The sequence below is a fragment of the Crocuta crocuta genome, unplaced genomic scaffold (assembly GCF_008692635.1).
Source record: "Crocuta crocuta isolate KB4526 unplaced genomic scaffold, BGI_CrCroc_1.0 scaffold564, whole genome shotgun sequence".
Classification (NCBI taxonomy): Eukaryota; Metazoa; Chordata; class Mammalia; order Carnivora; family Hyaenidae; genus Crocuta; species Crocuta crocuta.
Window position 1 is genome coordinate 1,134,646 of NW_027533010.1, and position 24,420 is coordinate 1,159,065.

The 24,420-nt window shown below is 39.7% G+C and overlaps 1 protein-coding gene across 1 annotated transcript in view; it reads right to left on the minus strand.

Annotated features, from left to right (window-relative positions):
- HECW2 (HECT, C2 and WW domain containing E3 ubiquitin protein ligase 2) overlaps positions 1-24,420 on the minus strand; it is a 228,797-nt gene that overhangs the window by 120,121 nt on the left and 84,256 nt on the right. The window contains exons 4-9 of the mRNA XM_077745795.1: positions 19,209-19,284; positions 14,680-14,849; positions 11,722-11,864; positions 6,980-7,080; positions 5,186-6,547; positions 4,073-4,168 (exon numbers count right to left, since the gene is read on the minus strand). Of these exons, the coding sequence (XP_077601921.1) occupies positions 4,073-4,168; positions 5,186-6,547; positions 6,980-7,080; positions 11,722-11,864; positions 14,680-14,849; positions 19,209-19,284 (1,948 nt within the window). The remainder of the gene's footprint in view (positions 1-4,072; positions 4,169-5,185; positions 6,548-6,979; positions 7,081-11,721; positions 11,865-14,679; positions 14,850-19,208; positions 19,285-24,420) is intronic.

Consider the following 24,420-nt stretch of genomic DNA (forward strand, 5'->3'; position numbering starts at 1 on the left):
CCTTGAACATAGTAGAAAGTGAGATTAATTATACCTTTCATATTTACTGCTTTCTTTTAAACCTTCATGTCAAAGGATGCTTTAATAATGAAAGTGGGCAACCATAAAAAATGATAAACATTTCCCTGTGTTTTTCTAGACCTGCCCATTTGAAGCCACCGCCTAAATACTACACTAATCCTAACAACATGGCAATCATCCTGGGATCCTACAAGAGTCTGATAATCCAGACTGTTCATCTTAATCTAATTCTATTCCTACCCTTTTGGAGCAAAAACTTAGTAGTTCTTCACTGTCCCCAGTACAGTAAGGGATTAAGTTACAATTATATTGGACCCAGTAGGAGAAATAAAATAGTTTTTCAGAAGGGGCTAAACTGATCATTCTTTTTTCTTTCTGTTTATCTTAATGCTAAAATGACCAAGATTTGTCTTGCTGATGACTTTTTAGTGGGCTTCAGCCCTGAACCGCCTCCAGCTGCCAGCACCATCAATCACCTCAGAAGATAAGCACATTCTTAAAGTGCTCAGTGCATATTCAAATCTAAGCCGGTGCCAGGGAAAGCTCTCCACACTGCCAAGCTGCCCTTAAGACCCAGGGCGTTCTTATGAAGTTCTGGGGATCAGTAGGCCATCTCTTAGCCAGGGGTCAGAGTTACACAGCCCCCAAGGTCAGATCGCAGGATCCGTGGCCTAAAGAAAGGCCAAGGCTGTGAAAAAAATTGGTCAAACCTCTTAGAGCTGTGCAGTCTTTGTCCGTCCAAGATCAGTTCCCTGATCCTGAGATAAAAGGAATAAGACTGGAAGAAGCAGCAAACAAACCAGGAGCTGCTTTCCATAAAAAGAGCTCAAATAGGTGTTCAGAGACTAAGTTATAACTAAGTTATAACACTGATGCGTTGACTACCCTGTGATCAGCTGTACTAGCGACAGCAAGCAACACCACTGAATCCCCTTAGCTGAGTTTGTAAATCTTCAGAGAGAAGTTTAAGTTTTCTGGGTGGTTTTCTCGCTATATCGTATTACATAAGTATTTTTAAGGTGAAAATAAGCTCAAATAACAACAATAATAATCAGGAAAAGAAAAAAAAATCAAGAATGGGAGTGGGGAGCATCAAAGTCCAAGACACAATGTTTCAGGTATCCTGTCCTACGTGGCTGGGGATAGTGACCTACACAGGGAGGAAAAAGTGCTTCTTCCAGATGCTTAACAGAGCAAACCTATGTGGGTTATGCTCATATAGTCACTGCAACCACTTTTCTTATATCTCAGAGGCCTCCTGGGGGAGAGTCTGGCTGTGTCATTTCAACCCAGGCAAGAGGAGAAGAAAGCTGAGCACTTTTTGAGGCTTCCTAAGTCTGGCCTCAAAACACTACAATATAACACAGTTTCAATGAAACCTCCAAAGCCTCTGATTTAAGATGTTGCTTGCACCTAATAAGCCACAACTTTGCTGCTAAGTAAACTTTTAGAATTTATACTCCTCAACCCACATAATAGTCCCTTCCCTTCTAATCTTAGATCAGAATACCAAACAGAGGAGAAGGAAGGTTTAAGACTCTGTCCCGACTTTTACTAGTATGGAATCTTAAACAAGTTACCTAACGTATCTGAGCTTCAGTTTCTCCATCTATAAAATGAAAGAATCACTTTAGCCCATTTCTACCCATTGATCCACTTGACCTACCCCAGAGAAATGTAGCAAAAAATAAAAACTTTAAAAACCATGTAAAAGTGCTCTGTAAACTGTAAAGCACCATGCAAGTTTGAAGTATTATAATTAACAGTGTTAAAAGTACAATTCTTATGGGCGCCTGGGTGGCTCAGTCCGTTAAGCATCTGACTCTTAATTTCAGCTCAGGTCATGATCTCAGAGTTTGTGAGACCAAGCCCCATGTCGGGCTCTGTCCTGACATTGCAAAGCCTGCTTGAGACTCTCTCTCCCTCTCTTTCTCTGCCTCTCTCTCTCTCTCTCTCAAATAAATAAACATTTTTTTAAGTACAAATCTTAGCCTTAAAATAACTCAGCCAGGTCATTTGAAGGATGGACTGATCTGTACACTCCAACCAGGTGCCCTTAGCTGAGCTGCATGAAGGCAGAAGGCACAAGACAGTATGGAATGTGCAATGCCATAGCTCAAAGTCAGAGCCAGGGCCAAAGGTGGTAGCCGAGTCGCCCAGTTAGGAAAGGAAGGCAGAGAACTGACTAGGCTCGGGATAGACAACTAGCAGGGCAGCCTTGTGATTAAATAAGCTATTGAAAAGATGAGACAGACACAGGAAGAGGAGACGGCAAAACAGCATGGGGACAGAGCTGAACAGTAACCAGGCATCTCTGACCATAATCTGTAACTTATAATATAAATCCTCATCTTTGCAAGTTGCAGGTTGCATAAGAAGGATTAGGAATTTTTCTCCTCTTTCATCAGTCATTCATTAAATTAGATATACTATTAAATTCCTTCTTTGCTATGGGCTATAACAACCTATTAAAATAAACTTCAATTGTTTTCTTTAATCCTAAAATATATTCTGTGTAATGCAAATTTCCGTGTTTAAACAAATGCACTGAAATATCACAAATAGTGGTCCTAATTTCAGCAGGAAAGTACCTGTCTTTATTAAATATAATCTGAAAACCAAAATTATGGCTCAACAAAATTCAGAGCAATTAGATGTGGCCAGGAAGATGCCATTTATCCATACCCTGATGTGATGTAATGCCTCTGAAATGCGAATGACTTACTATTAATCCACATACACGTATAAGTAAAGTACTCTGGAATTCTCTCCTCATGTTCCCATTTCATTTTTTTTTTCCTATTATATCTAAGTATCTCTCAGGAATACTTTTCTTTTCTGCCTCTAATCTTTTCTCCAAGGGTAAACAATAAGGATTTCTTTGTTCTCCCATCTGCTTAAGATGATACAATGGTTAATTAATCCCTTGGTCTATTTTTTAAAGTTGCTTAAAATACATATTTCCTATAAGTAACCACCCTCAATTATTGAAATATATAAACAAGGGGAGGAACTGTACCCAACAGAATTTCCACAGGATCAAGCCAATATTTTGACCTATTATCATAGTACCATTCAGCTATTTTGTTAGCACTCCTCAAAACAAATCACTCAGCATGTTAGCCCTATAAATGCATATTCCCGCACGCCCACCTTTAAAATACAGAAGGCCAAGAGCATCAGCTTCTTGCTATGGTCACATATAAGATGGGAGAGTAGAGAGAGTGAATAAGAAGGAAAAGCAATAAGGGAGAAAGATCTATATTCCAATGTGTTCCTACAAGCAGTATTTACTGAGCTTTGTTACTCTTCATCAAAATGCTTGCTCTCACAGAGCAATATTGCTTTAAGGGATCCCAGACATTTAACAGAGTTTAAATTATGTCCAGATCATGACTGGCCACGAGTATCCCTCTAACCTTTGGATACAGGTTGTGTAGCTGTTTCCCAGAATCCCTCCACCTCAACCACCCCTCCTTCAAGTGTTACATGTAGCTTGAAACTGAAAGAAATGACATATATTTCAAATCCCCAATAATTGCCAGGCACCAAATAAATGGTAGACCAATTCCTGAAATATTAATATTTCTCTGCATATCCCCAAGGAAAAAATCAGAACCCTGTACTTATTGATTTAAAATGCTGTAAGTAAAGATAGGGAAGTATATTAAATAGAGTGAGGCTTTTCTAAGAGACTGTACCAATTTTCTACTAGAAAATTCATGCTGCCATCAAGCAAAATTTTAAGAATTTTCTCCTATAAACCCAGTTGTCCCAAATATCTGGATCTGTTTCCCCAATTACAATATATACTCTATGGGCATTACAGTATTTACTTTTCTACCAGCTGCCCTCTCGTTTGGCAGAATGGTGCCAGAGATGAGTCATCAGCTTAACACTTTCCAGGCTATATCTGTTATGTCAAGGGGCAGCCCCGAGGTCCCTTCCTCTCAGGGAGTGGGCTTCCATCTTTTAGGTTCTATGGAAGGGATGTGCCCATCATCTTTGCACCCTCTGATCAAGGGGAACCCCTTAGTTCACAGGTGCTCACTTGGTGGGAGAGCCTCGTCCACCCTCTGGTACCGGCTAACATCCTGGCGCACTGAAGGCAGTGATCTCAATGGCTGGTGGCCATTGGCTTGAGAACCTAGGATTAAAGAGAAAAAGGCACTTGGGTATTGTTTTCCTCTTTAGTATCAAAACAGTCCCTATAAAAATAAAATAAAATAAAACCAAAAAAACCCATCTAACATAAATCCTGGAGCTAGTCTCTTTTCTCTCTGGTGTCTCTCATTTTCCATATGAGGACCCGGAAACAAAAGAAGGGAACAGGAGATGAATGCTTAGTCAGAAGAGAGCCTTCTAGAGAAATGTCCCTCTGCACCCATCCCTCCCCTCCTCCACCTTTCCCCACTCTGGCTGGACCTGGTCATGTACTAATGCTTCAGGGTCACATAATGGCCACAGATAATGAAGGAAATAAAAACATAAGTAAAAGGAAAAGAGGAGGAGGAGAAGGGGATACTTTTGGCAGAAAAATACAGAATAAATAAATCATTCCTATTTCTGAGTTTAAGCTATTTCGGCATATGAAATCATCCTCAGCCTTTCTGATGCCTCTATTATAGAACAGTTCAAAGGAAACATTCTACCAAGCGACGTTTGTTGAGACATAATACAAATTTTATGTGTGAATTTGCATCCTGAGATACTAAGATAGCCTTTTTCTTCAAGAGTGGGAATGCATCACCTAACTTAATTAACTTTGTACTACAGAAGTCAAACTACTACATTTGACGCAAAATATATATGAAGTTCTGTCTTGAAGGTTTGATAGAAAGAAGACTGACTTAGATGTTTCCGAAAACCTCTACAGATTACACGGATGTTAAAGCTACCAGCCTGTTTGGTTTTGTATCTACAACCTCAGGTCCCACTGGAGATGCATGATTTAAATCTAAAGACTGCTATATGACAAGCCTCTTATTTAAAAAAGAGAAGATCCATTTAAAAAAAAAAAAAAAAAGCTAACTGTTGAGCCCCGAGGCGAAGAATTCAGAGAACAGGTGACCTGCAGTATAATTTACATCGAGGGACAAAACCTCGAGACCTCTCTTTAAGCAGTACGCCTGAGCCAAGAGCCGTACTGTCGTGTCCATCCTACCTCCGGTGGCGCCCTCCTCCTGCGCAGTGGCCCCTTCACAAGCCCCGTGGGCATCCCCGGCATCCCCGGCATCCCCTTCTTCTTGGGGCTGGCTCTCAGCAGCAGCAGCAGCTCCTTCCAAGCTCCCCCTCCGCTGCCAGACCTCCCCGACCTCCTCCTGGTTAGGGGGAGCGGCCGCGTCTGCCCCTGCCCCTTCCTCCTCTCCACTGGGCGCCTGCACCACAGGTAAAGAACCGGGAGTACGTATGGAATCCTGTGACCCTTGAGCGAGGCCACCGCTGGTGGGCTCTGCTGCACAGGCTCCATCTTCCTCCTCCTGAGAAGAAAAGGCTGGGGTTTCGGGAAACCGAGCGCTCTCAAGGGACGAGCACCGCGTGTCCACCGAGGACAGCTGCGTGGTAACGCTCTCATTGCAGGAGCTGTCGGCGCCCTCCAGGTCGCTCTCGCCCTCCGGCCTGGTGCTGGCCTCGCTCATGCTCTCTGTCCTGGCAGGGTCACTGGGCTCTGTTTCAGAGGACACCTGGGAAGGCTCAGACCCCGGATCCAGGGACTCAGTCTCACTGATGGCCCTGCGGCTTCCTCCCGACGTGTCGGAAGTCCCTGTGTCTGCCCCGCTAGTGGGCTGATCCACCTCTTGCGAGCCACACAATTCGGTGCTGCCCTGCTCAGCACTCGGTTGAGACTCTGGGCCATTTTCAGTTTCATCTGGGACTGGGCCTGAGGGTAAGGAGCCCTCTGCAAGCTCTGGAAGATGTTCTGGCTTATCCTCAAAGGAAGCGGCCTCATTTGTGGAGGCTTCCTCAATCTCCACTGGGTTGTCTTCTGGCTTGGTCTGCGAGGTCAGGCTCATGTCATCAGATCTTGACGCTCTGCTGAACATGATTAGCCCTCCTTCCTCCTCCAGGGAAGATGGATATCCCAGGTCTTGCTGGAACTCATGGTCTTCTTCATCTGAGTCGATATGAAGCATTGCATTGAGTCTCGTATCGGTGGGAAAACTACTCCTCAGTTTTGGAGAGGCTCCCGTGGACCTCTCTGAGCAGGTAGTTGTGCCTGGCCTGGAATGGCCGCTGTGTTCAATAGCATCTAAGTAATCATTGAGTGAATCCTGACGTCCTCGGGGAGGTGAGGTCCTTGAACAAGTAGAGGTTAATTCCTCTGAGTCTATTTCCAGAGTAGAGCTAGTCCTGAAAGAATGCTTGGGGGTCCCATCAGCAGCACTGTCCTCAGAAACTGGCCCATTAGAGCAAAGTGGGCTGTCATGATGGCCCCCTGGCATGTCCTCCTCATCAGAAGGGCTTCCTAGGTCTCCATTCACAGTATTGACTCCAAGTATTGTGCCAACAGCTTCTGGAGAAGCATCTGAAGGAGAAAACAGCATTTATGAAAACAAAGTCGTATTAACAAACTTTTAATGTCCTATTCCTTTGCCGTCAATCAATTCAACAAATTCAATCATCCCATTAAGGCCTCTTTACCTAATTACTGGCTTGCTAAGATTAGCCACTCACTACTAAATGAGTATATTGTTGGTTACTTTGACATAGGAAGTATTTTTGTTCACTATTACTAGAAACTCTATAGCCCGGTTTCCAAACGCAGGCATAAACCTAAGACACATTGTTTGATAAACAAGCTTTCATATCTGCTTGGAAAACTTCAGCAGGTAATCATTTAAAAGCTATCATATTTTCAAAACAGGACACAAATTCAATTCTATTCACATGTAAACTGACAACTGAGTGAGACTGAACCAGTTTTTGCTACAGCAATGTACTTATCCAGACAGCTCACCTTCATGCACAGAAGATGTAACCTCCACTTTAAACTGGAGGTACCCACTCACGTGGTCAGCTGGGAGCCTTCGGCCAAGGTTGTAGCTGAGCATCTGATCCCTGCGAGAGGAGAAATACACTGGTGTCAGCCTTCACCTCCTCCTGCAGGCCACCCCCAAATGTCACACATTTCTCTTAAACCTTTCAGACTCATAAGAAAATAAAAGTCTCAAAGGCATGTTATAGTCCAATGTAATATGATTCATTGGCACATAGAAATAGTTATAAACTCCAGGATGAAAAGAAATCTTGTAAGCAGAAAATGCAATACAGTAGCATATGATTTTTTAAATGGCACTGATTTGCTCTTTCCCTGCTAACAGTGACCAAGAAAAGCATATTTTGAAGGTCATCAAGGAGCTGTGAAAGGCCTTCAGCTTTTGGTATTTTTTGACTCAGGTATAAAAGCACAGAGGGCCTGGTTCCTTAGCACTGAGCACAATCGGAAACTGATCCTATGAGCACACAACAGGGAAGGACCATCACACAATGGCACGCAGGGCACTATGCTACTGTACTTGAAGTCAGGAGTCAGCAGGGTGAGAAGTGGCCGCCCCTGACAGCTGCTCCAGCTGTGGGAGGGGAGGGGCCGCTGAACTTCCCCTCCTCACCTGTAGAGCAAGGGGGCTGGGGCTGCTGGCCCTCACAGTGGGGGAGCCTGGCTATCACTGATTCCCAGCATGCCTTGTGAGTGATGCCAGTGGAGAAGCCAGATGTGCGCTGTGCTGGTGTCCTGTTGCCCCACTAAGAGGTGTGCTGGAGGGGAGCACACCAGGGCCCCATCTTGGCCCCCCACTCCAGCTATCAGCCTCCTTGAGGATGGAGGTATCCATCTTTTGTAATTCTGCATTTAGTTAATCAAAGTCAAGTGCAATTACATCATTACCTGGTAGGAAGCAACTTTCATTCTGAATCTGATTTTATTCTTAATTAGGGAAAATAATCAAAGGGATACCCAATCACACCATCTGTGCTCTCATACTGCCCTCTACTGGCAACTTCAGAAGGAAAACAATGCTGCTACCTAACACCTTGCACCACGGTACAGTTTAGAGCCTCTAGTCTGCCATTTACTAGGAATGCACGTAACTATTCTGTTTGTTCGTCTCTGCCTTCTCGGAACAATTCCAAATAGATGTCATCCTTTAAAAGAGCATGTGCTACTATAAAATCCCAGTTCAGCTCTTAGTCTTTTAACTTCAAAACAAGAATTTCTTAAAACTGTAATATTATTTCCTTTTCTCCTTTCTTTTCCTTTTCTTCACTAGAAACACTGTCATATTTTTTTTTCTCAATTGACGCTATGGTTTCCCACTTTGAGTGCATCATGCGTGCCACTACTAGACATAGTTACGTTACTTTTACATTAGAGTGTTCAAATAATGTCATATAATGATTGTAATCTGCATATGGCAGGGGTGTCTTTTTCTTTCTCTTTCCACTGCCTTCCCTGTATTTAGACAGCACCTAACACAGGGAGGTGCTTGATCTTTGCTCATGAACGCATGAATTTAGCAGCAAATTACATGGATCTGTCTTCAACATTGTGGTTCCTCCCCCATCTCTTGGGACATTAAGTCCTGGCAAAATAAAATTTTCGTTTCTTTGTTAAAAACAATTTGACCCTCCTCTTCTCCTCCTCAGCAAGTAAAAATAAGGTATTGATGTTGATGAGGAAGATTTATAAAAGTGGTGGATTTAGCGAGGCAATAAATGTTTGGTAGGAATTGTAAGAAAAACTGCATCCATCTGTTTCGCTCACTGACATATCCCCAATACCAAACACAGTGCTTCACATTTAGAAGACACTAAATATGCATACACACATATTTGTTGAATAAATTAATTAACAAATGAGACTCTTTACTTGGAAGGAGAATTTTAACAGGTGTTAGTACTGTTTATTTACCAGACTGGCAAGATAACTCAATTCAACTATTCAACCTATAAATACAGGAAATCCTCCCTATTGGGAGATCCCGAGTCAAGGGTGTCATCCTCTGCTTAGTGCCTGTCAGAGGAGTCACCTGCCTTCTTGTTCTTACCCAGTCTTACCTGACTCCTCCTGCCTCTTCCTGTGATATACTATTGTGAAAAATAGATTATATATTATTATGATACATAATTATGAAGAATAAGTGCCAAAGTACTTTCAGTACCTGAGACATTCTCTTTCTTTTTTTTAAAATTTTTTTTTTAATATTTTTATTTCTAGGAGAGAGAGAGAGACAGCGTGAGCAGGGGAGGGGCAAGAGAGAGAGGGAGACACAGACTCCGAAATAGGCTCCAGGTTCTGAGCTGGCAGTCAGCACCGAGCCCGACGCGGGGCTCGAACCCACGAACCGCCAGATCACGACCTAAGCGAAAGTCGGACGCTTAACCGACTAAGCCACCCACGCGCCCCTGAGGCATTCTCTTTCTAACATAATCAGAGGGGCTGACAAAGCACAGGAAAGTGATATGCATTTTGGACAAACGCAGGCCACTCTGTAAAATGTCACATTCAAATGAATGCTCTCAAAATAGGTACTTAGTAAGGATTCTAGCTCTTTCTACAAAACCACATTCTGTAAAACCTCAGCTACCTCAGAGGATTGCAATCTACCAAACATATAAGTAATGAGAACCCAGCACTTTTCAAGATGAATCAAGTACTTGATGGAAGGCAATCATCAGATCAGGAATACATAGTTTGGTGTCAATAGCTGATATACTAATAGGTAGTGTCATTCTTATCTGATAAAGCAAATCCCCAAGTATCTTTTTCAGGCGATGCTTTAAATATGCTTATCCAGAAACATGTCATAATTCTAATATTTTACAAATTCATGCTGGACCTTCCTCCAGTGCACATAAATACACGACTTGCAGTTTTCTAAGTGTTCAGTTGTTTAAAAGACTAAATGAAAAGCCAACAAATCAACAACAGTTTCGTGTAGTGAAAAGGCTTTATTTTCCCTTGTTCATTTTACTGGTGCACATAAATTCATACTTTTATCAAGCGCGATATGTAATTTATATGATTATAATTATATAAATTAAATGATAGATATATTGTATTTACCATAGTTAATTCTGACTCTTTAAGATCCTTCACTTTCTATAAATCCTACAAAGAACTTTCTACAAACTTCCTTAAGTATATTATCTCTACCAGAAGCAATAATTGTGCTTTCCTAGCTTTTATCAGATAAGCCAGGCTGCTAAGATTTCAGTATAATATATATACTTCATGTATGCGGGTCTCTGATGGTCTTCATGATCTCTAATGGCCAGAGAATTCAAATCCATTAGAATCTCTTAGTTTCAGATTTTGAAGGGGCCTTCGAGATCAGCTGATCTAAACACCATATTTTTTCAGATGAGGAAACTAATGCCCAAGTAAATTATGACTTGCCGAAACAGAAGAGTTCATTGTTAGAAAGTGAATACAAATGATCAACCTTCCTTAGTTAGCTGGAATAATATCACACTGCTGCCCATGCTTAAAGTGCTGCCGGGAGTCTAGAGCAGACAGATCTGAACTCAAGTCCCAGCTCACCTCTTGCTTGCTAGCCTCACATGCCTCACTCTGAAATGGGTATAATCACATTATTCACCTCCTGGAGCTGTTGAGAAGATTACATGGGCTAATGAGAGTAACGTACTTGACCCCCTGACATAGAATAAGCTCTCAGTATCTTTTTATGTTGTTTACTTCTATTTTTTACTACTGCTGCTACTACCAGTATGACTTCTGCTGCTACTACTATAGTCTGCTGCTGCTGCTGCTACTGCTGCCATTTGTTCCTGTTCTCTTACAATGAAAAAGATTCAAAACAAGATGCCCCATTATCACCACCTCTATTACCACTGCTGCTATCACTACCACCAATACCACTGTTACTACTACTACTACTGTCACTATCACCAGTACTACTACTATGACTACTACTACGACCACTATCACTACCACCACCACCACCACCACTATTACTATTGCCATATGTTCATAATGTTCTCCTACAATGAAAACAATACAAGAAAAGTACCCTCAGTGCTACCTCAGAGCAGCAGTGTTACTGAGTTTGCTGGAAGCTACCATGTAAAAATACACGTACCATTTCTGACAAGGGATGTTATGATTTCTTAACTACTTTATTCACAGTTTGCACAAAGCTCACAGAAAGAAAACAGACATCAAAGCACATTTTAAAGTTCTTTCAGTGAGTAAACTTTAGTGGCCTGAATGAATGTGTAGGTCTAGGAGCTCTACTATAGTAACTCCTGTGAGTCAAGGCCTTGTTTTAAATGGCCCTACAACAAGGTGGTTTCTGTTTTTCAGGAATAACGAGTTGTCTGGATGGGATTAATGAGGAAAAGGGAGCTGTCAACCGGACACTGGATTCCTACTCTAGGGAGGGGCTTTTAACTGCAACATTTCAATATCCTCAAAAACAACTGAATACTGTGACATTTGACACTGACATGCTAATGGTGAGCACATCTTGGTAAAGACAGATACCCAAAAAAAGGCATATAATGAAAAAAAAGTGCCGTCTGTCCCACACAGTTTAATGAGTATATGAACACTTATATTTTTAAAAGAATTATCTTCCCACTTCTTATCACTATAGAAAGTCCTAGGACTACAAAGTTTCATTTCAGTTGCTTCTACACAAACTAATCGCGACAAGATCCCTCCAAGAGGGGGCAGATTACCCAATGGCTTGCCGCTCCAGCAACCTCTGGACTGGAATGGTTAGTTTCCCCAGAAAACGCTTGATGATGGGACGGCTCTTGGCAAATTTGTCTTTAATCTCAATTTCTAAGACATCGGTAAGAAGTGCAAAAAAGGAATATTTCTGAAAACAAAAACAGATAACATGGTGATTCAAAAGAAAGACAAATATGAAATTATACCATTTTATTATTACTTAGAAAATGGTATCTCTTAAATCCCAGCGACACCCAGAGTCCACATTGCTAGAAATATCTGCAGCCATTGTTGTTCTGAGTGAATGATCAGCGTTCACAATGATTACAAGGCCTCACTTAAGGACCTGTATGACCAAAGAATCCCCTTCAATCATTCAGACCTTCCTGGTTCAACAGTTTTAGATGTTATCAAATATTAAACTGTGCACAACACAGTATTAGCACTTACTGTATTTATTGGATTTCAATTCTTTGAAATTTAATATCCTGTTACAAGATAGTTTCATATTAACCATTGTCATTGATTAACAGCAATTTTAACTCTTAATACCATGGTATTTTGAAATTATACAGCATCGGTTAAAATACCCTTTCACTTAGTGGCTAAAGTAGAAACATCTACAGAATACTGTGGTTTCTCTTGACAAGTATAAAATAAAACAATGCCTAAAGGGAAATTACTTAATTTAAAAGGCCCAGAGGGTCATTTCCTCTGGGACAGAAAAATGCATATATGAAGCTAACATAAGCTTTGTTGTTCTGCTTTGCAATGTCATTGGAGAAAATCAGATTGAATATTAATAAGAATGTTAAATAAACATAAAGTGCTTTATTCGTTTACAAAGACTTTCACATATATTGCCTTCATGTTATGTTTAGAAAGATAACATTTTCTTTTTCTTGTTTTTATAATGTTTATGTACTTATTTATTTTGAGAGAGCGAGAGAGCATGCAAGCACGCAAGGGGCAGAGGGAGAGAGGGAGAATCCCAAGCAGGGATCTGTGTCGGCCTCGATCTCACAAACTGTGAGATCATGACCTGAGCTGAAATCAAGAGTTGGACGCTTAATCAACGAAGCCACCCAGGCACCTCAGATAAAATTTTTTTCTTAAGGATGAGAATCTCAGGATAAGTGATGAAGCCAGGAATCTAACCAGAATCATTTTATTCCATTCCTGATATTATCCACACAGCCGCAGTGGTGTGAATGGTGCCAGCCAGCTTTACACTACTAAGTTCATTTAGGCATAACAATTAAAGTTCCCCAAAGGGCCATGTTGTCTAGTAATTTGCTTCATGGAAAAAGCACTTGCTTAGAATAAGAGAGCTAAGATTAAGCACTACTTCTGCCTCTGAACAGCTAGTTACAAAAACACTTCAAGCTTCAGTTTCGTAACCATCAAAATGGGTGAATGATGATCTCATCCCTTATGCCCCTTATTATGTATACACTGATAACATGTTTAAGAACTTTGTAAATATAAAATGTTAGGAAAAGAAAAGTTATTGCTGGTATCATTACCAGCTCATAGTGAGATACATGCTATGTCTTCTAGGCTTCTAAATAGGTTAAATTAAGTGGTTGTGCCTTTAAGAGTTATTTACCATTTGGAGATCATAAGCAGTTTTTTAAACCAGGTGTAAGAATACATGCAATGTTTAATCCATTTAAATAACCGTTGGAGAAACATCTTGCTGTGCTGGCAAGTCTCAAAGAGCAATACCATTTTTCCCATTGGTTTTAGATCCCCTGGAATATCTCCCTCTCCAGGGACATATTTCTACAAAATTGTTAGAACATATTGTTGTCATTAAACACTTAGGAAAAGGTGTGATGAACTATATAACTCCTACTCCAATAAAGGTTTACCCAGAAACACTCTAACACTAGTAGGTGAAACATGTCTTAGATCTCTGAGAAATGGCGGGAGAGTACGTGCTTTGCTCATTAGATGAGAAACAAGATCTCTGTTCCTTCCTTGACTTTCCCTAGTTCTTATGTGAAAACCCTCTGTTTGATTTCACTGATGCAGTGCACTAAGATGACTGGTATCATAATGTGGCTGTAAGGAACTTCAAAGTACCTATCATCAACACATCAACAATCTGGCTTCCCTTGGGATGACAACTCCTTGAATGGCTTATTTAATTAACCAAAATCTAGAAATCCAAAAACAATTTGCCAAAGCCCAAAGGGAGGGTAATTCCTCTAATCTGTACTGAATACATACTCGAACAAAACATAAAAAATTTGGGGGGGGGCAGCTTTTAAAGTTTTTATTTTAAGGGGTGCCTGGGTAGCTCAGTCGGTTAAGCGTCCAACTTTGGCTCAGGTCATGATCTTACAGTTCATGGGTTCGAGCCCCACATCAGGCTCTGTGCTGACAGCTAGCCCAGAGCCTGGTGGCTGTTTCAGATTCTATATCTCCCTCTCTCTCTCTCAGAAATAAATTAAAAAAAATAAAATAAAATAAAATAAAGTTTTTATTTTAATTCCAGTTAGTTACCATAAAGTGTTATATTACTTTCAGGTATAAAAACATAAAAATTTTAAATAAAAACAGGATCAGTGTTACTGACTTTTCCTTCTGCCTCAGTCTCGAATACATCTCTGCAAGTCAATGTTACTGACCCTGTCTTGAAATTTTAACCCTTGTTCACCATGAATTTTTTACATGGATTTTCATTTTTTTAAATATTTCACTAAAATCTTAATTTTGATTATTCAGTCTTTTGGCTCCCTTCAGTCATGCACCCAGGTGAGGACCCCACTTGCTTTGCCCTATACCTGGCCCTGGCTAGAAGGGACTGTCTCATTCTCCTCCTCTGCTCTTCCTAACAGAATCCTGAGACACCTTAGCCATCTCGCCCATGCTCATAAAGAGCTCAATGATACACGTAAGAGAGATGAACTTGGCCAACCTCCTGTCAAGTAAAAGACCCCTGAGGATCATCTTACCTCTCGGTGCCAAATTGGATTAGTGGTGTTACTGATGATAGTAGACCTTCTCTCCTGCCCATGGTGGGCACAGGTGGGGAAACTGCTCTTCTTCCCTGGCTGAATGGACATCTTAAGATAAGGGTCAGGATTGAAAAACATCCCTTTCTTTAGCCCAACTGCTCTAAGATCTTGAAAGAAAGAGAGGGGAGGGAGGGAGAGAAAGGGAGAGGGAGTAAACAATAGTAAAACAATAACAGTTAATCACACTATGATCGCTTAGATAAGTAAGGACAAGTTAGTTATGAATAATTCCAGCAGAGGGGGTGTGTGTCTCTTGACAGGTTGAAAAAATGAAGCCAACATTTACCATCACCTTATAAACCTAAACGGACTTTTCCTGGGAACCACTTTGATTCTAACGTGCAACTTCACCACCATTTTGCTATATGGTTTGGCAACCAGCATTTCACACAGTATCTTGAGAGAAATTCTTAGGAAACAGTTTATTTAAAAAAAAAAGGAATGCTAATATGTTCTTTCACGAGAGAAAAATTAAGACTTCTACATACATATTGAAATTATGGACCTGTGTTTAATTGGGGGTGAAACTTCAGAGCACACATTCAGTTGTACCACATTTAAAATATTATATATTCCACAAATGTAATGAATATTATGGGGAAAAGGAAACAAGAAATATTTCTAAAATTTGAATGCTACCTGCTGTATTAAATAATTTGATGGTTATTAACTTAAATATTTGATGGCTGTCCCAGAACATCTTAGACTCACCAGTTGCTACTTCACAGCTGCTCAATTTCTGGCTAAAATCTGGTAAGTGAAGAGACTGACACTTTTCAAAGGAGTGAGGGTAAGGGATACACACATGTCAAGTAATAAACCCAGCTCTGCTGGGTCCTCAACACCTTTCTGAGAATATCAGTTTGAATAAGATTGGTCTGAGAGCTAAGGGATCTTGAAAGCTTCTGGAATAATGGACTATTTCTAAGTAACTTGCTGCAATTATGATCAGTCTAAGGAGGTCCTGACCACTGGTCCAGACAGAAATTCTGCAGATGCCTCTGAACCTCCAAAGACCTTTAGATTACCCAGATCAGCTGGATGACAGACTCGGTATGATGACCGTAAATCATGGCAGGTCCCCTGAGTCATCCTACTCAAGCCCATTCTTGAAACATAAAGTCTTTCTTAGAGGGACAGAATTGGCTTGGGGTTGCCCTTAGAACCACATTCTCCAGGGGTTGCTTCCTGGAGGAGGCTCACCCATGGCCATCAAGGACTTGTGGGCCAGAGTGCTGTCTAATAACAGCTAACTGACAGCAGAGGATGCAGTTTCATCTGTCAGCCAAGACTGAAAAATTCAACCGAGAGGCCCTTAATGCTAAGGACACTTCATGAAATACAGTAAGATCTTTGATCTGAAAACCATTCGGAGAAGAGAAAGATGAACAAGGAACCAGACAGGCACTTCAGAGAAGCCACTGCCATTTCATTAGCCGTACAGTCCCCACTCCTGGCACTTCATAAGTTATGGAGTCATTCTTAATACAGCACCTGCATCTTACTATCAATTTAATAATGCTACATGTTTTCACTTGGCTTTATTCAGCATAAAATAGCTTTGAGAGAAAAACACAATTTGCATACTTATTTTCTTATCTTTCTTGATTATGCTCACCTCAGACTCAAAGGCAGAAGAATGATATTCTTTAGATACTAGATCTACTTCTAAAGAAGAGATTTCTTTGCAGTAAATGAGGAGTAACATGGACAGAAATGGCTGCCACAAAGCCTGACAGAGCTAAATTATTCATGCAAAGCATTCCTTTGAACAAAAAGCATTCCATCAGAAGATTAAGCCACTGTGATGAAACATGTCACTATTAAATAACCCTCATATCAAATTTTTCCACAAGGAATGCTACACAAATAAATCTTTGTTAATAAATAGAAGAATCTACCAATTATTTGGAGTCTGTTTATTCTGTTCCCTTATCCATCTCATTTCTGCTCTGGCATCTCCATTTTGTTTTTTATATTTTTACTGCTCATAAATGTCCACATCACCTAATAGATCAAAAAAGAGCTCAAAGTCACAAAAGTATGACATGTTAAATATTCTAGTTTAAAGTCTTATTTGGAGAAGAGGCTTAAGATAGTAATCAAAATACAGTTTTAGGGGCACCTGGGTGGCTCAGTTGGGGAAGCATCTGACTTTGGCTCAGGTCATAATCTCAACAGATCATGAGTTTGAGCTCCATGTTGGGCTCTGTGCCGACAGCTCAGAACCTGGAGTCTGTTTCTGATTCAGTGTCTCCCTCTCTCTCTGCCCTGCCCCCCTGCTTGCGCCTCTGTCTCTGTCTCTCTCCTAAAAATAAATAAACATTAAAAATTTTTTTCGTAAAAACACAGTTTTTGTTTAGTTGTAGAATTCACTAATTTGTGTCCCTACTTACAACAGATTCTCAAGAAGAGAACGTTTGCAGGCAACCATTCTACGATGCTTAAATGCTCTTGGCGAAACACCACCATTCACTGTCAACATGGTACAACTGGATTAATTAATTTTCAGAATTACCTTTCATCTTTTTTAATTTTTAGCCACTTCTGTACATGACCCGCAAATATCTGACAATATATCAGGAAGTGAAACAGATATAAAGTAGCCAGCCACCATGTGTATTGAGGTGGGATATTGGAAGAAATTATATTTAAAGAAAAGCATCTGGTGATGCCCCAAAGCTATTTCCTACTTTTTAGGAAAATGTCCAGGGGTTTTCAAGTTCTAGATGGTCATTCTTCTATGGTGAGTTAATTAACATCCCCTCTGGAGTCAAAATCAGTATGTATGTGTTGTATTTGGAATGATATTGATCATTTAGAAGCTTAAGGCAATGTGTCTAAACTAAGAAGACCACGTTATAATCAAACTAAATTTTCTGAGCCACGGAGGTTGGCTAACTGTTCCCTACCTATAAATGAAGGATTTCTCTACCTGCAACCCCTCAGGACTGTGAAGGTCTACAGCACAGCCAAATAAATGTTTTCAGGAGACACATAGACACTGAGGGTAAGGGAGTGGTACCACTGGCAGTGGTTCTTCAAAATGCCCTTCTAAAAACCTAGATGTGTTTTAAAACCTGAGGGTTCCAAACAAAACATACTTATCGGCCAAAATTGAACCACAAGCCACCAGTTTACAACTTCTGAGATTTGCCAGAGAACCAAAGCAAAAAATGGCTTTCATAGTAAGTAACCTCATATAGGGGAGTAGGAACATGCTAGAACAAAAATGGTACTCCGGAAGGCCGTGGGCCAGCAATGAACTAATGTACACACTTTCATCATATGTGGTAATTACACATCATGGAAATATCTGTTAAGATCAGTTTTCTCTCACTCTTGAGAATGTCAATTTTCATCCACAACACTTTCTGCAGCCAAGAAAAGTGAATCTAATTTAAGATTTAGAAGCACTGTACCAATGGGAAAATGAAAACAAAACATCTTATCGTGACAGACATCTGTCAGACTGCATTTTATATGTGTCATAGCACAGTTGTCTGTTTTAAAAGTTCATTTCAAAGATTGATTTTCTTAGTGTCTTGCTGACTTTATAACTGCCAATTAATTTTTTAAATCAGTAGCTTTCAAACTTTTTTGACTGTGATCTACATATGAAATATATTTTATTCTGAAGCCCAGTATATACTTACATAGGTGTGTATATTTTGTGTGTGAAACTTTTCAGTTTCCATAAACTGATGTTCTCTGTAAAAAGATTTCCCATTGGTGAAAAACTGAATTTTTCCCCCTATTCTTTTTTTAAACTGCTGGATTCAACTAAATTAAACTTACAAAACACAGATGAGTTCTAACTCACAATCCGAAAAGCAGTGCATTTTCATAAACATACAAGCAATCAGAATATTTCACTAACCAGAAAAGAACAAAATAGTTGTCTTATCAGTTTTCCAACTTTTACGTGAATTTCTCCACAGAAATAGAAGTATCCCTTGGCTTATTTTTCCTAGTCTCCAATATTTTCCTTTCTCTAGATGAGCTAAGCACACAAGGTTTTCCTTTGTTTTTTTTTTTAATTTTTAATATTTTTATTTATTTTTGAAGGACAGAGAGACAGAGCATGAGTGGGGGAGGGGCAGAGAGAGAGGAAGACACAGAATCTGAAGCAGGCTCCAGGTTCTGANTAAGCACACATGGTTTTCAATAATCAAAGTTCTCCAGTAGGGTTAGCATATGTTAAAGTATTGTTTTTTTTTAAAGTAACTATATATAGTTATAGTCATTTTATCACTAGAAAACTTGGGGGAAGAAATAGTTTCTGAGCTTATATTAGTTATCTAATTTTTTCATGGTAAGAAATATATTTGAATTTCCAGAAGTATTACCGAAAAAATAAAGCTAGTTCACATATCATATATGAGAATCTGTAGACAGAAGTGACTATTCGTGCCTTTGAAATTATACACTTTCAAACTGGACATCACATTTAAAGACATCCTTACCAGACAAAGTAAAGCTAACGAGTTTCCGAGAATGCTGACTTCCAGAAGCACCTCCTTCCATGCCTTCTGCCCCCATCTGCAGAGGAAAAGCACATTTTTGAAGTTTCACAGGAGTATGATGGTACCCAACTTTCTTAGGGAACCACATATATTTACAAATGTCATGATTCTTTGTATCAAACATGCATTGTAGTATATGTTTTTCATATGCTATAAATCTTGGAATCCCGACAAAAAAATGCATATTTTCAGAGATGAGAGAAAGAGTCACACCTAAATTTAATCATTACCTCACATGAAACCAATACGAACTTCTAAATTACCTGGGATAGGAATCAACCTACTTTATGTCCTTTTATTTCTTTGATAAGAATATAGCTGATATATAGTAAATGTACTAACATTACTATTACTGTATTAAAATATTTCTTTGAATTAAAAACCAAACACCAAATTCCTTTAGATTTATTAGGAAAACAGAATCGACTAAGCAGGTGATTGATATCAAGCTCATCCACATCTATGTAGAATTACCCTCTCCTGCCAAATATTTGAGTGACCATGTGGATGCCCGCTGCCCTTGCAGACTCCTATTCTACTGTGCTGTGTGTACGTGACACAGCTACTAGAATTAGCAGTTATAAGAGTCTGCAGTGCTGCTGTACTGATTATTGTAATGTAAAAGTTTTCCTAAAGGCTTCCAGGTAAACTATATCTCACTTGAAACCAGTCATTTATGGACCACCAAGTATGGCAAATTTAGCCTTTCTCCCAATTTATACACAATTAGTGCTCAACTTATGGTACACTAGAAAAACAAAGGTTTCCTAGTTCTCTAACAAAGAAGCCCACGATACTGTAAGAGACCGAACTGAAGGCAGGATAAATTTTGAATAATTGGGAAATAGAGACCACATTTCAATTCTAAACTATAGATTAAACCCTTCCATCTAATCTTTGCAGCACTCCTTCACTTTTTAAAATATCATATACCACCAAATGCTAACTGGTGGAGCCACCTGGAAAACAGTATGTGAGTGACTCAAAAAATTAGAAAGAGAATTACTATATGAGCCAGTAATTCTATGATGGGATATTTGCCCATGGAAGATGAAAACCCTGATTCAAAAAGGTATATGTACCCCTATGTTTACTACAACACTAGCCAAATTTTTACAAATTTTTACTGCAACATTTTCATATTTTTACAATAGCCAAAATATGGAAGCAGCCCAGGTGTCCACTGATTGATGAATGGATAAAGAAGATGTGGCATATATACACAATGGAACATGACTCAGCCATAAGAACAATGAAAGAGTGCCATCTGCAACAACATGGATGGAGCTAGAGAGTATAATGCTAAGGGAAATAAATCGGTCAGAGAAAGACAGATACAGCATGATTTCACTCACATGTGGAATTTAAGAAACAAAACAAATGAACAAACAACAACAAAAAAGACAAAAAAAAACCCAGACTCTTAAATACAGAGAACAAACTGATGGTTCCCAGAGGGAGGTGGATGGGGAGATGGGTGAAATAGGTGATGGGGATTAAAGACACTTACTGTGATGAGCACCGAGTAATGTATTGAATTGTTGAATCACTAAACTAATAGAACACTGTATGTGTTAAGTATACTTATTAAGTATACTTCNGTTACTGTGATGAGCACTGAGTAATATATTGAATTGTTGAATCACTAATAGAACACTGTATGTGTTAAGTATACTTATTAAGTATACTTCAATTCTTTAAAACTCGTATACTGCTAAGAGACAAAACTCTACTAATCCAAGCAAAGTTGAGCAATTTAAAAATAAATTCCATTCAAATTTTGAAATATAAATTTCTGTTTCCTTCTCCTTTTTTAAAAATGTTTATTTATTTTGAGTGAGAGAGTATGCACACATGAGTAGGGGAGGGGCAGAGAGAGAGGGAGACAGAGAGAGTCCCAAGCAGGTCATACACTGTCAGTACAGAGTCCAACGTGGGGTTCAATCCCATGAACCCATAAAATCATGACCTGAGCTGATATCAAGAGTCAGAAGCTTAACCGACTGAGCCGCCCAGGCGCCTCTCTACTTCCTGTACCTTAATCCAAAACTATTTTGCACCTGATGTTTTCAAATGTCATCTGCAGTATACTAGGGTATTATCCAGGTAACTTTATTTTATTTCATCCATAAAACCAACTTCTTGATAAGTCTGGAATGGCTCTCAACAAGTATGTACAGTTTATCATACTGTGTTGTTCCCCTCTGACTCATCATCCCCCAGCTTAATTGGAACAGACATAGCAGCAAACTGGCCAGTTAACTGATGGCTACCTCTGTCTCTTCCTGCTTCCACCACACATCCCCCTGAGCCAGAAAGTGATGTTCAGCGTGAGGTAGTACAGACTGCTATGAGACAGACACTCAGCAACCTGCCCTCCAAGTCCTGGGTACAGCCTGATAAACCATAGCTTCCCATCAAATGGACCACTTCACCCAATAAGACGTGTTCCTTCCAAAAACATGATGTCTCTTCCTACTAAGCCACAACGATGCTAAGAGAGTCAAAGGAGATGAAAAAGATTCATGGTCTGTCTTCATTTAAACCTGTTGAAGATGTTACAAGATATCATAGAAATACAAGAAAACGCCTTCAAATTCTCATTTTAAAAATGTAAACCACTGTCTGGCAAATGCTAATGTGAGACGATTCTCACAGAATTCACAGATAGCATCCTTTACAACCGCAGCAAATGCTCCTCTGAAGTAATACTCCATGAATTCAATTTTATCATTCATGACAATAAAGTCAGGAAAGACCAAACATTATCACTAGACATAAGAACATTGGTGATAAGAAGCACATCTGCACTCAATGTTTAGAGAGAGGTTTCAAAATAAACTCACACATAGATTCATTCCAGGAAAACCCAGAAGGGACACTGAAACCAAGTATTGAAACAATACATGGTAGTGAGTGATGCTAGTCTTTATTTGTCCCCGAAGCTAAAGGATTTCCTGTTCCAAGTGCCGGAGACACATATCACTGGGTACTCTGATGAATGACAATGACGTCAAAGTACAAATGACAGAAAAAAACGCAACTTTTTAAAATCCTTGATTCATTGCAAAAAGATCTATGAGAAAGGAGACTATACAGTTAGGATGGCAGCTCATTTCCTTCCTTACAGAGGTGCTCAGATACTTCTTCCAGGACTGTTCTTTGTGTATGGTCACGGAATAATCAAACTAAAATATCAACGTTGTCAATCAGTCACAATAACTAGACACATGTCATATAACCAAGTGACCATCATGCTGTGGTAGAAACAAAGCACTTATGCCCACCATGAGGTGTCCCCTAGACTTCCAATTTTGGACATATATCCAATTGTCTTAGCTGGGTCAGAAATCTATTGACCACCAATTCCATTAGTCACCCTTTGAACAAAAATATTCTATTCTGATTGCCAGGGCTGTATCTCTGAAGTTTTTACGGCTCTCTAAAACCTGTCTGAAGAAAATTAATTATCTCCAAACTACCCACAGGCTTTGACAGAGTAATCTCAATGCAAAATCAATGGAATGAGATCGGTGTTCACCACGGTGTAAAGCCTTGTTACCTTCAGTGATATCTGATCACTTAAGTTGCTCAAGTCCAAGAAAATCTAAATCTAGAAAATCATGCTTGGAAGTTATTGGCTAATTTCACACACAGTTACTTTTTCAAAGGTTTTATTATTAACAACCTCACTTTCCCAGTTTTGTAATTTTTCTTTTTAGAATATTAATTGAAGCATATTCCAGAGCTTAGTATGTGACAGGGTAGATTTCGTAATCAATGACTTATTCTCCTGGTGACCTTCAAAGTCTGGTATAATAAACGTGGATTATTCTTTTAATTCTAAATTATGTTTACCACATGGGAGCTCAAACATAATTCAAATGAGAGTAGATATTTGGATACTGAAGATTTTGCAAATACTATTCCCACTATCTGAAATGCTCCTCCTCCCACCCCTCCCCTTCACCTAAGTAACTCATACTCATCCTTCAGACTGTCCTGCAAATACATCTTCTTCAGGGAAGCCTTCCAAGACCTGCTTGATCAGGATAAATTTTTCTAGTATGTGCCCTCATAGCCCCATTTTACTCCCCCTCCCACAGTAATTATCACTGAAATAAACATAATTGATGTCTCCTGTCCCCACCAGACCAGTGAGAACAAGGACTGGGTTTTTAGTTATCATGTCATCCCTGATGATGGGTGCAACATCTGGTACTTAGCAGGTACCCACTGAATACCTGTTTGAATGAATAAATGAAAAGGAAAGACTTCATGATATACTGTTGTTGGGTCTGGACCACTTGCCCATTTCCAAAAATGCATGCATCTATAAATGCACACATACACAACACACATGTGTACACACACACACACACACACACACACACACACTGTGATAAAGGTTCTATATTGTGGGAGCCAATATTCTTCTTCTTTGCTTTCATGATCTGATTTTTATTAATGGCTTATTAAACCTTCAGTGCTTTAATATCTTAGACTCTAAGAATCTTCCCAAACCACCTGAACCCAACCACTCATCTACAATAAGTACATACTACAAAGCTGTTAGATTCTAAAGTTAGTCAATGAAGTGAAAAACCACAAAACTGTGGAAAATAAACCTTCAAAATACCATGTTGAAAATGTACAGGTATACCTACCTTCAAAAATCCAACACAACAAGTTTCCTTCCAAACTAAATTACATAATCTCTTTCTTCACTTGAGGGCAGGGTCAAGAGGTTGACTTCCATTGAGTGCCCATGTTATACTAAAAATGCATGGTATATTTAAGCCCTAGAGCCCAACTCAGCATCTAGGGATCTGGTGCTCAGACCTCCTGAAGGAACAGCACATTCGTGATCCCGATCTCATACTCTTTGGGGTGAAAGCTTGTTAAGCTGACTGTGGGTAGAATTACACAGGATTTAAATTGCTATTTTTCCCTCTTACTCACTGAGCTCATGTAAATTAAACTCAGGCAAGATGCAATGCCACTATTTCCTCCCAACCAGTCACCCAGACTGAATATAAGGCTAAATTTGATGGCGTGCTCACTAATTTGCTTCACAAATGGGTTCTCCGAAGAGTTGACCATTGGCAAAATTGTTATAAATCAAATCATATTTTTCCACGGATTTGTATTA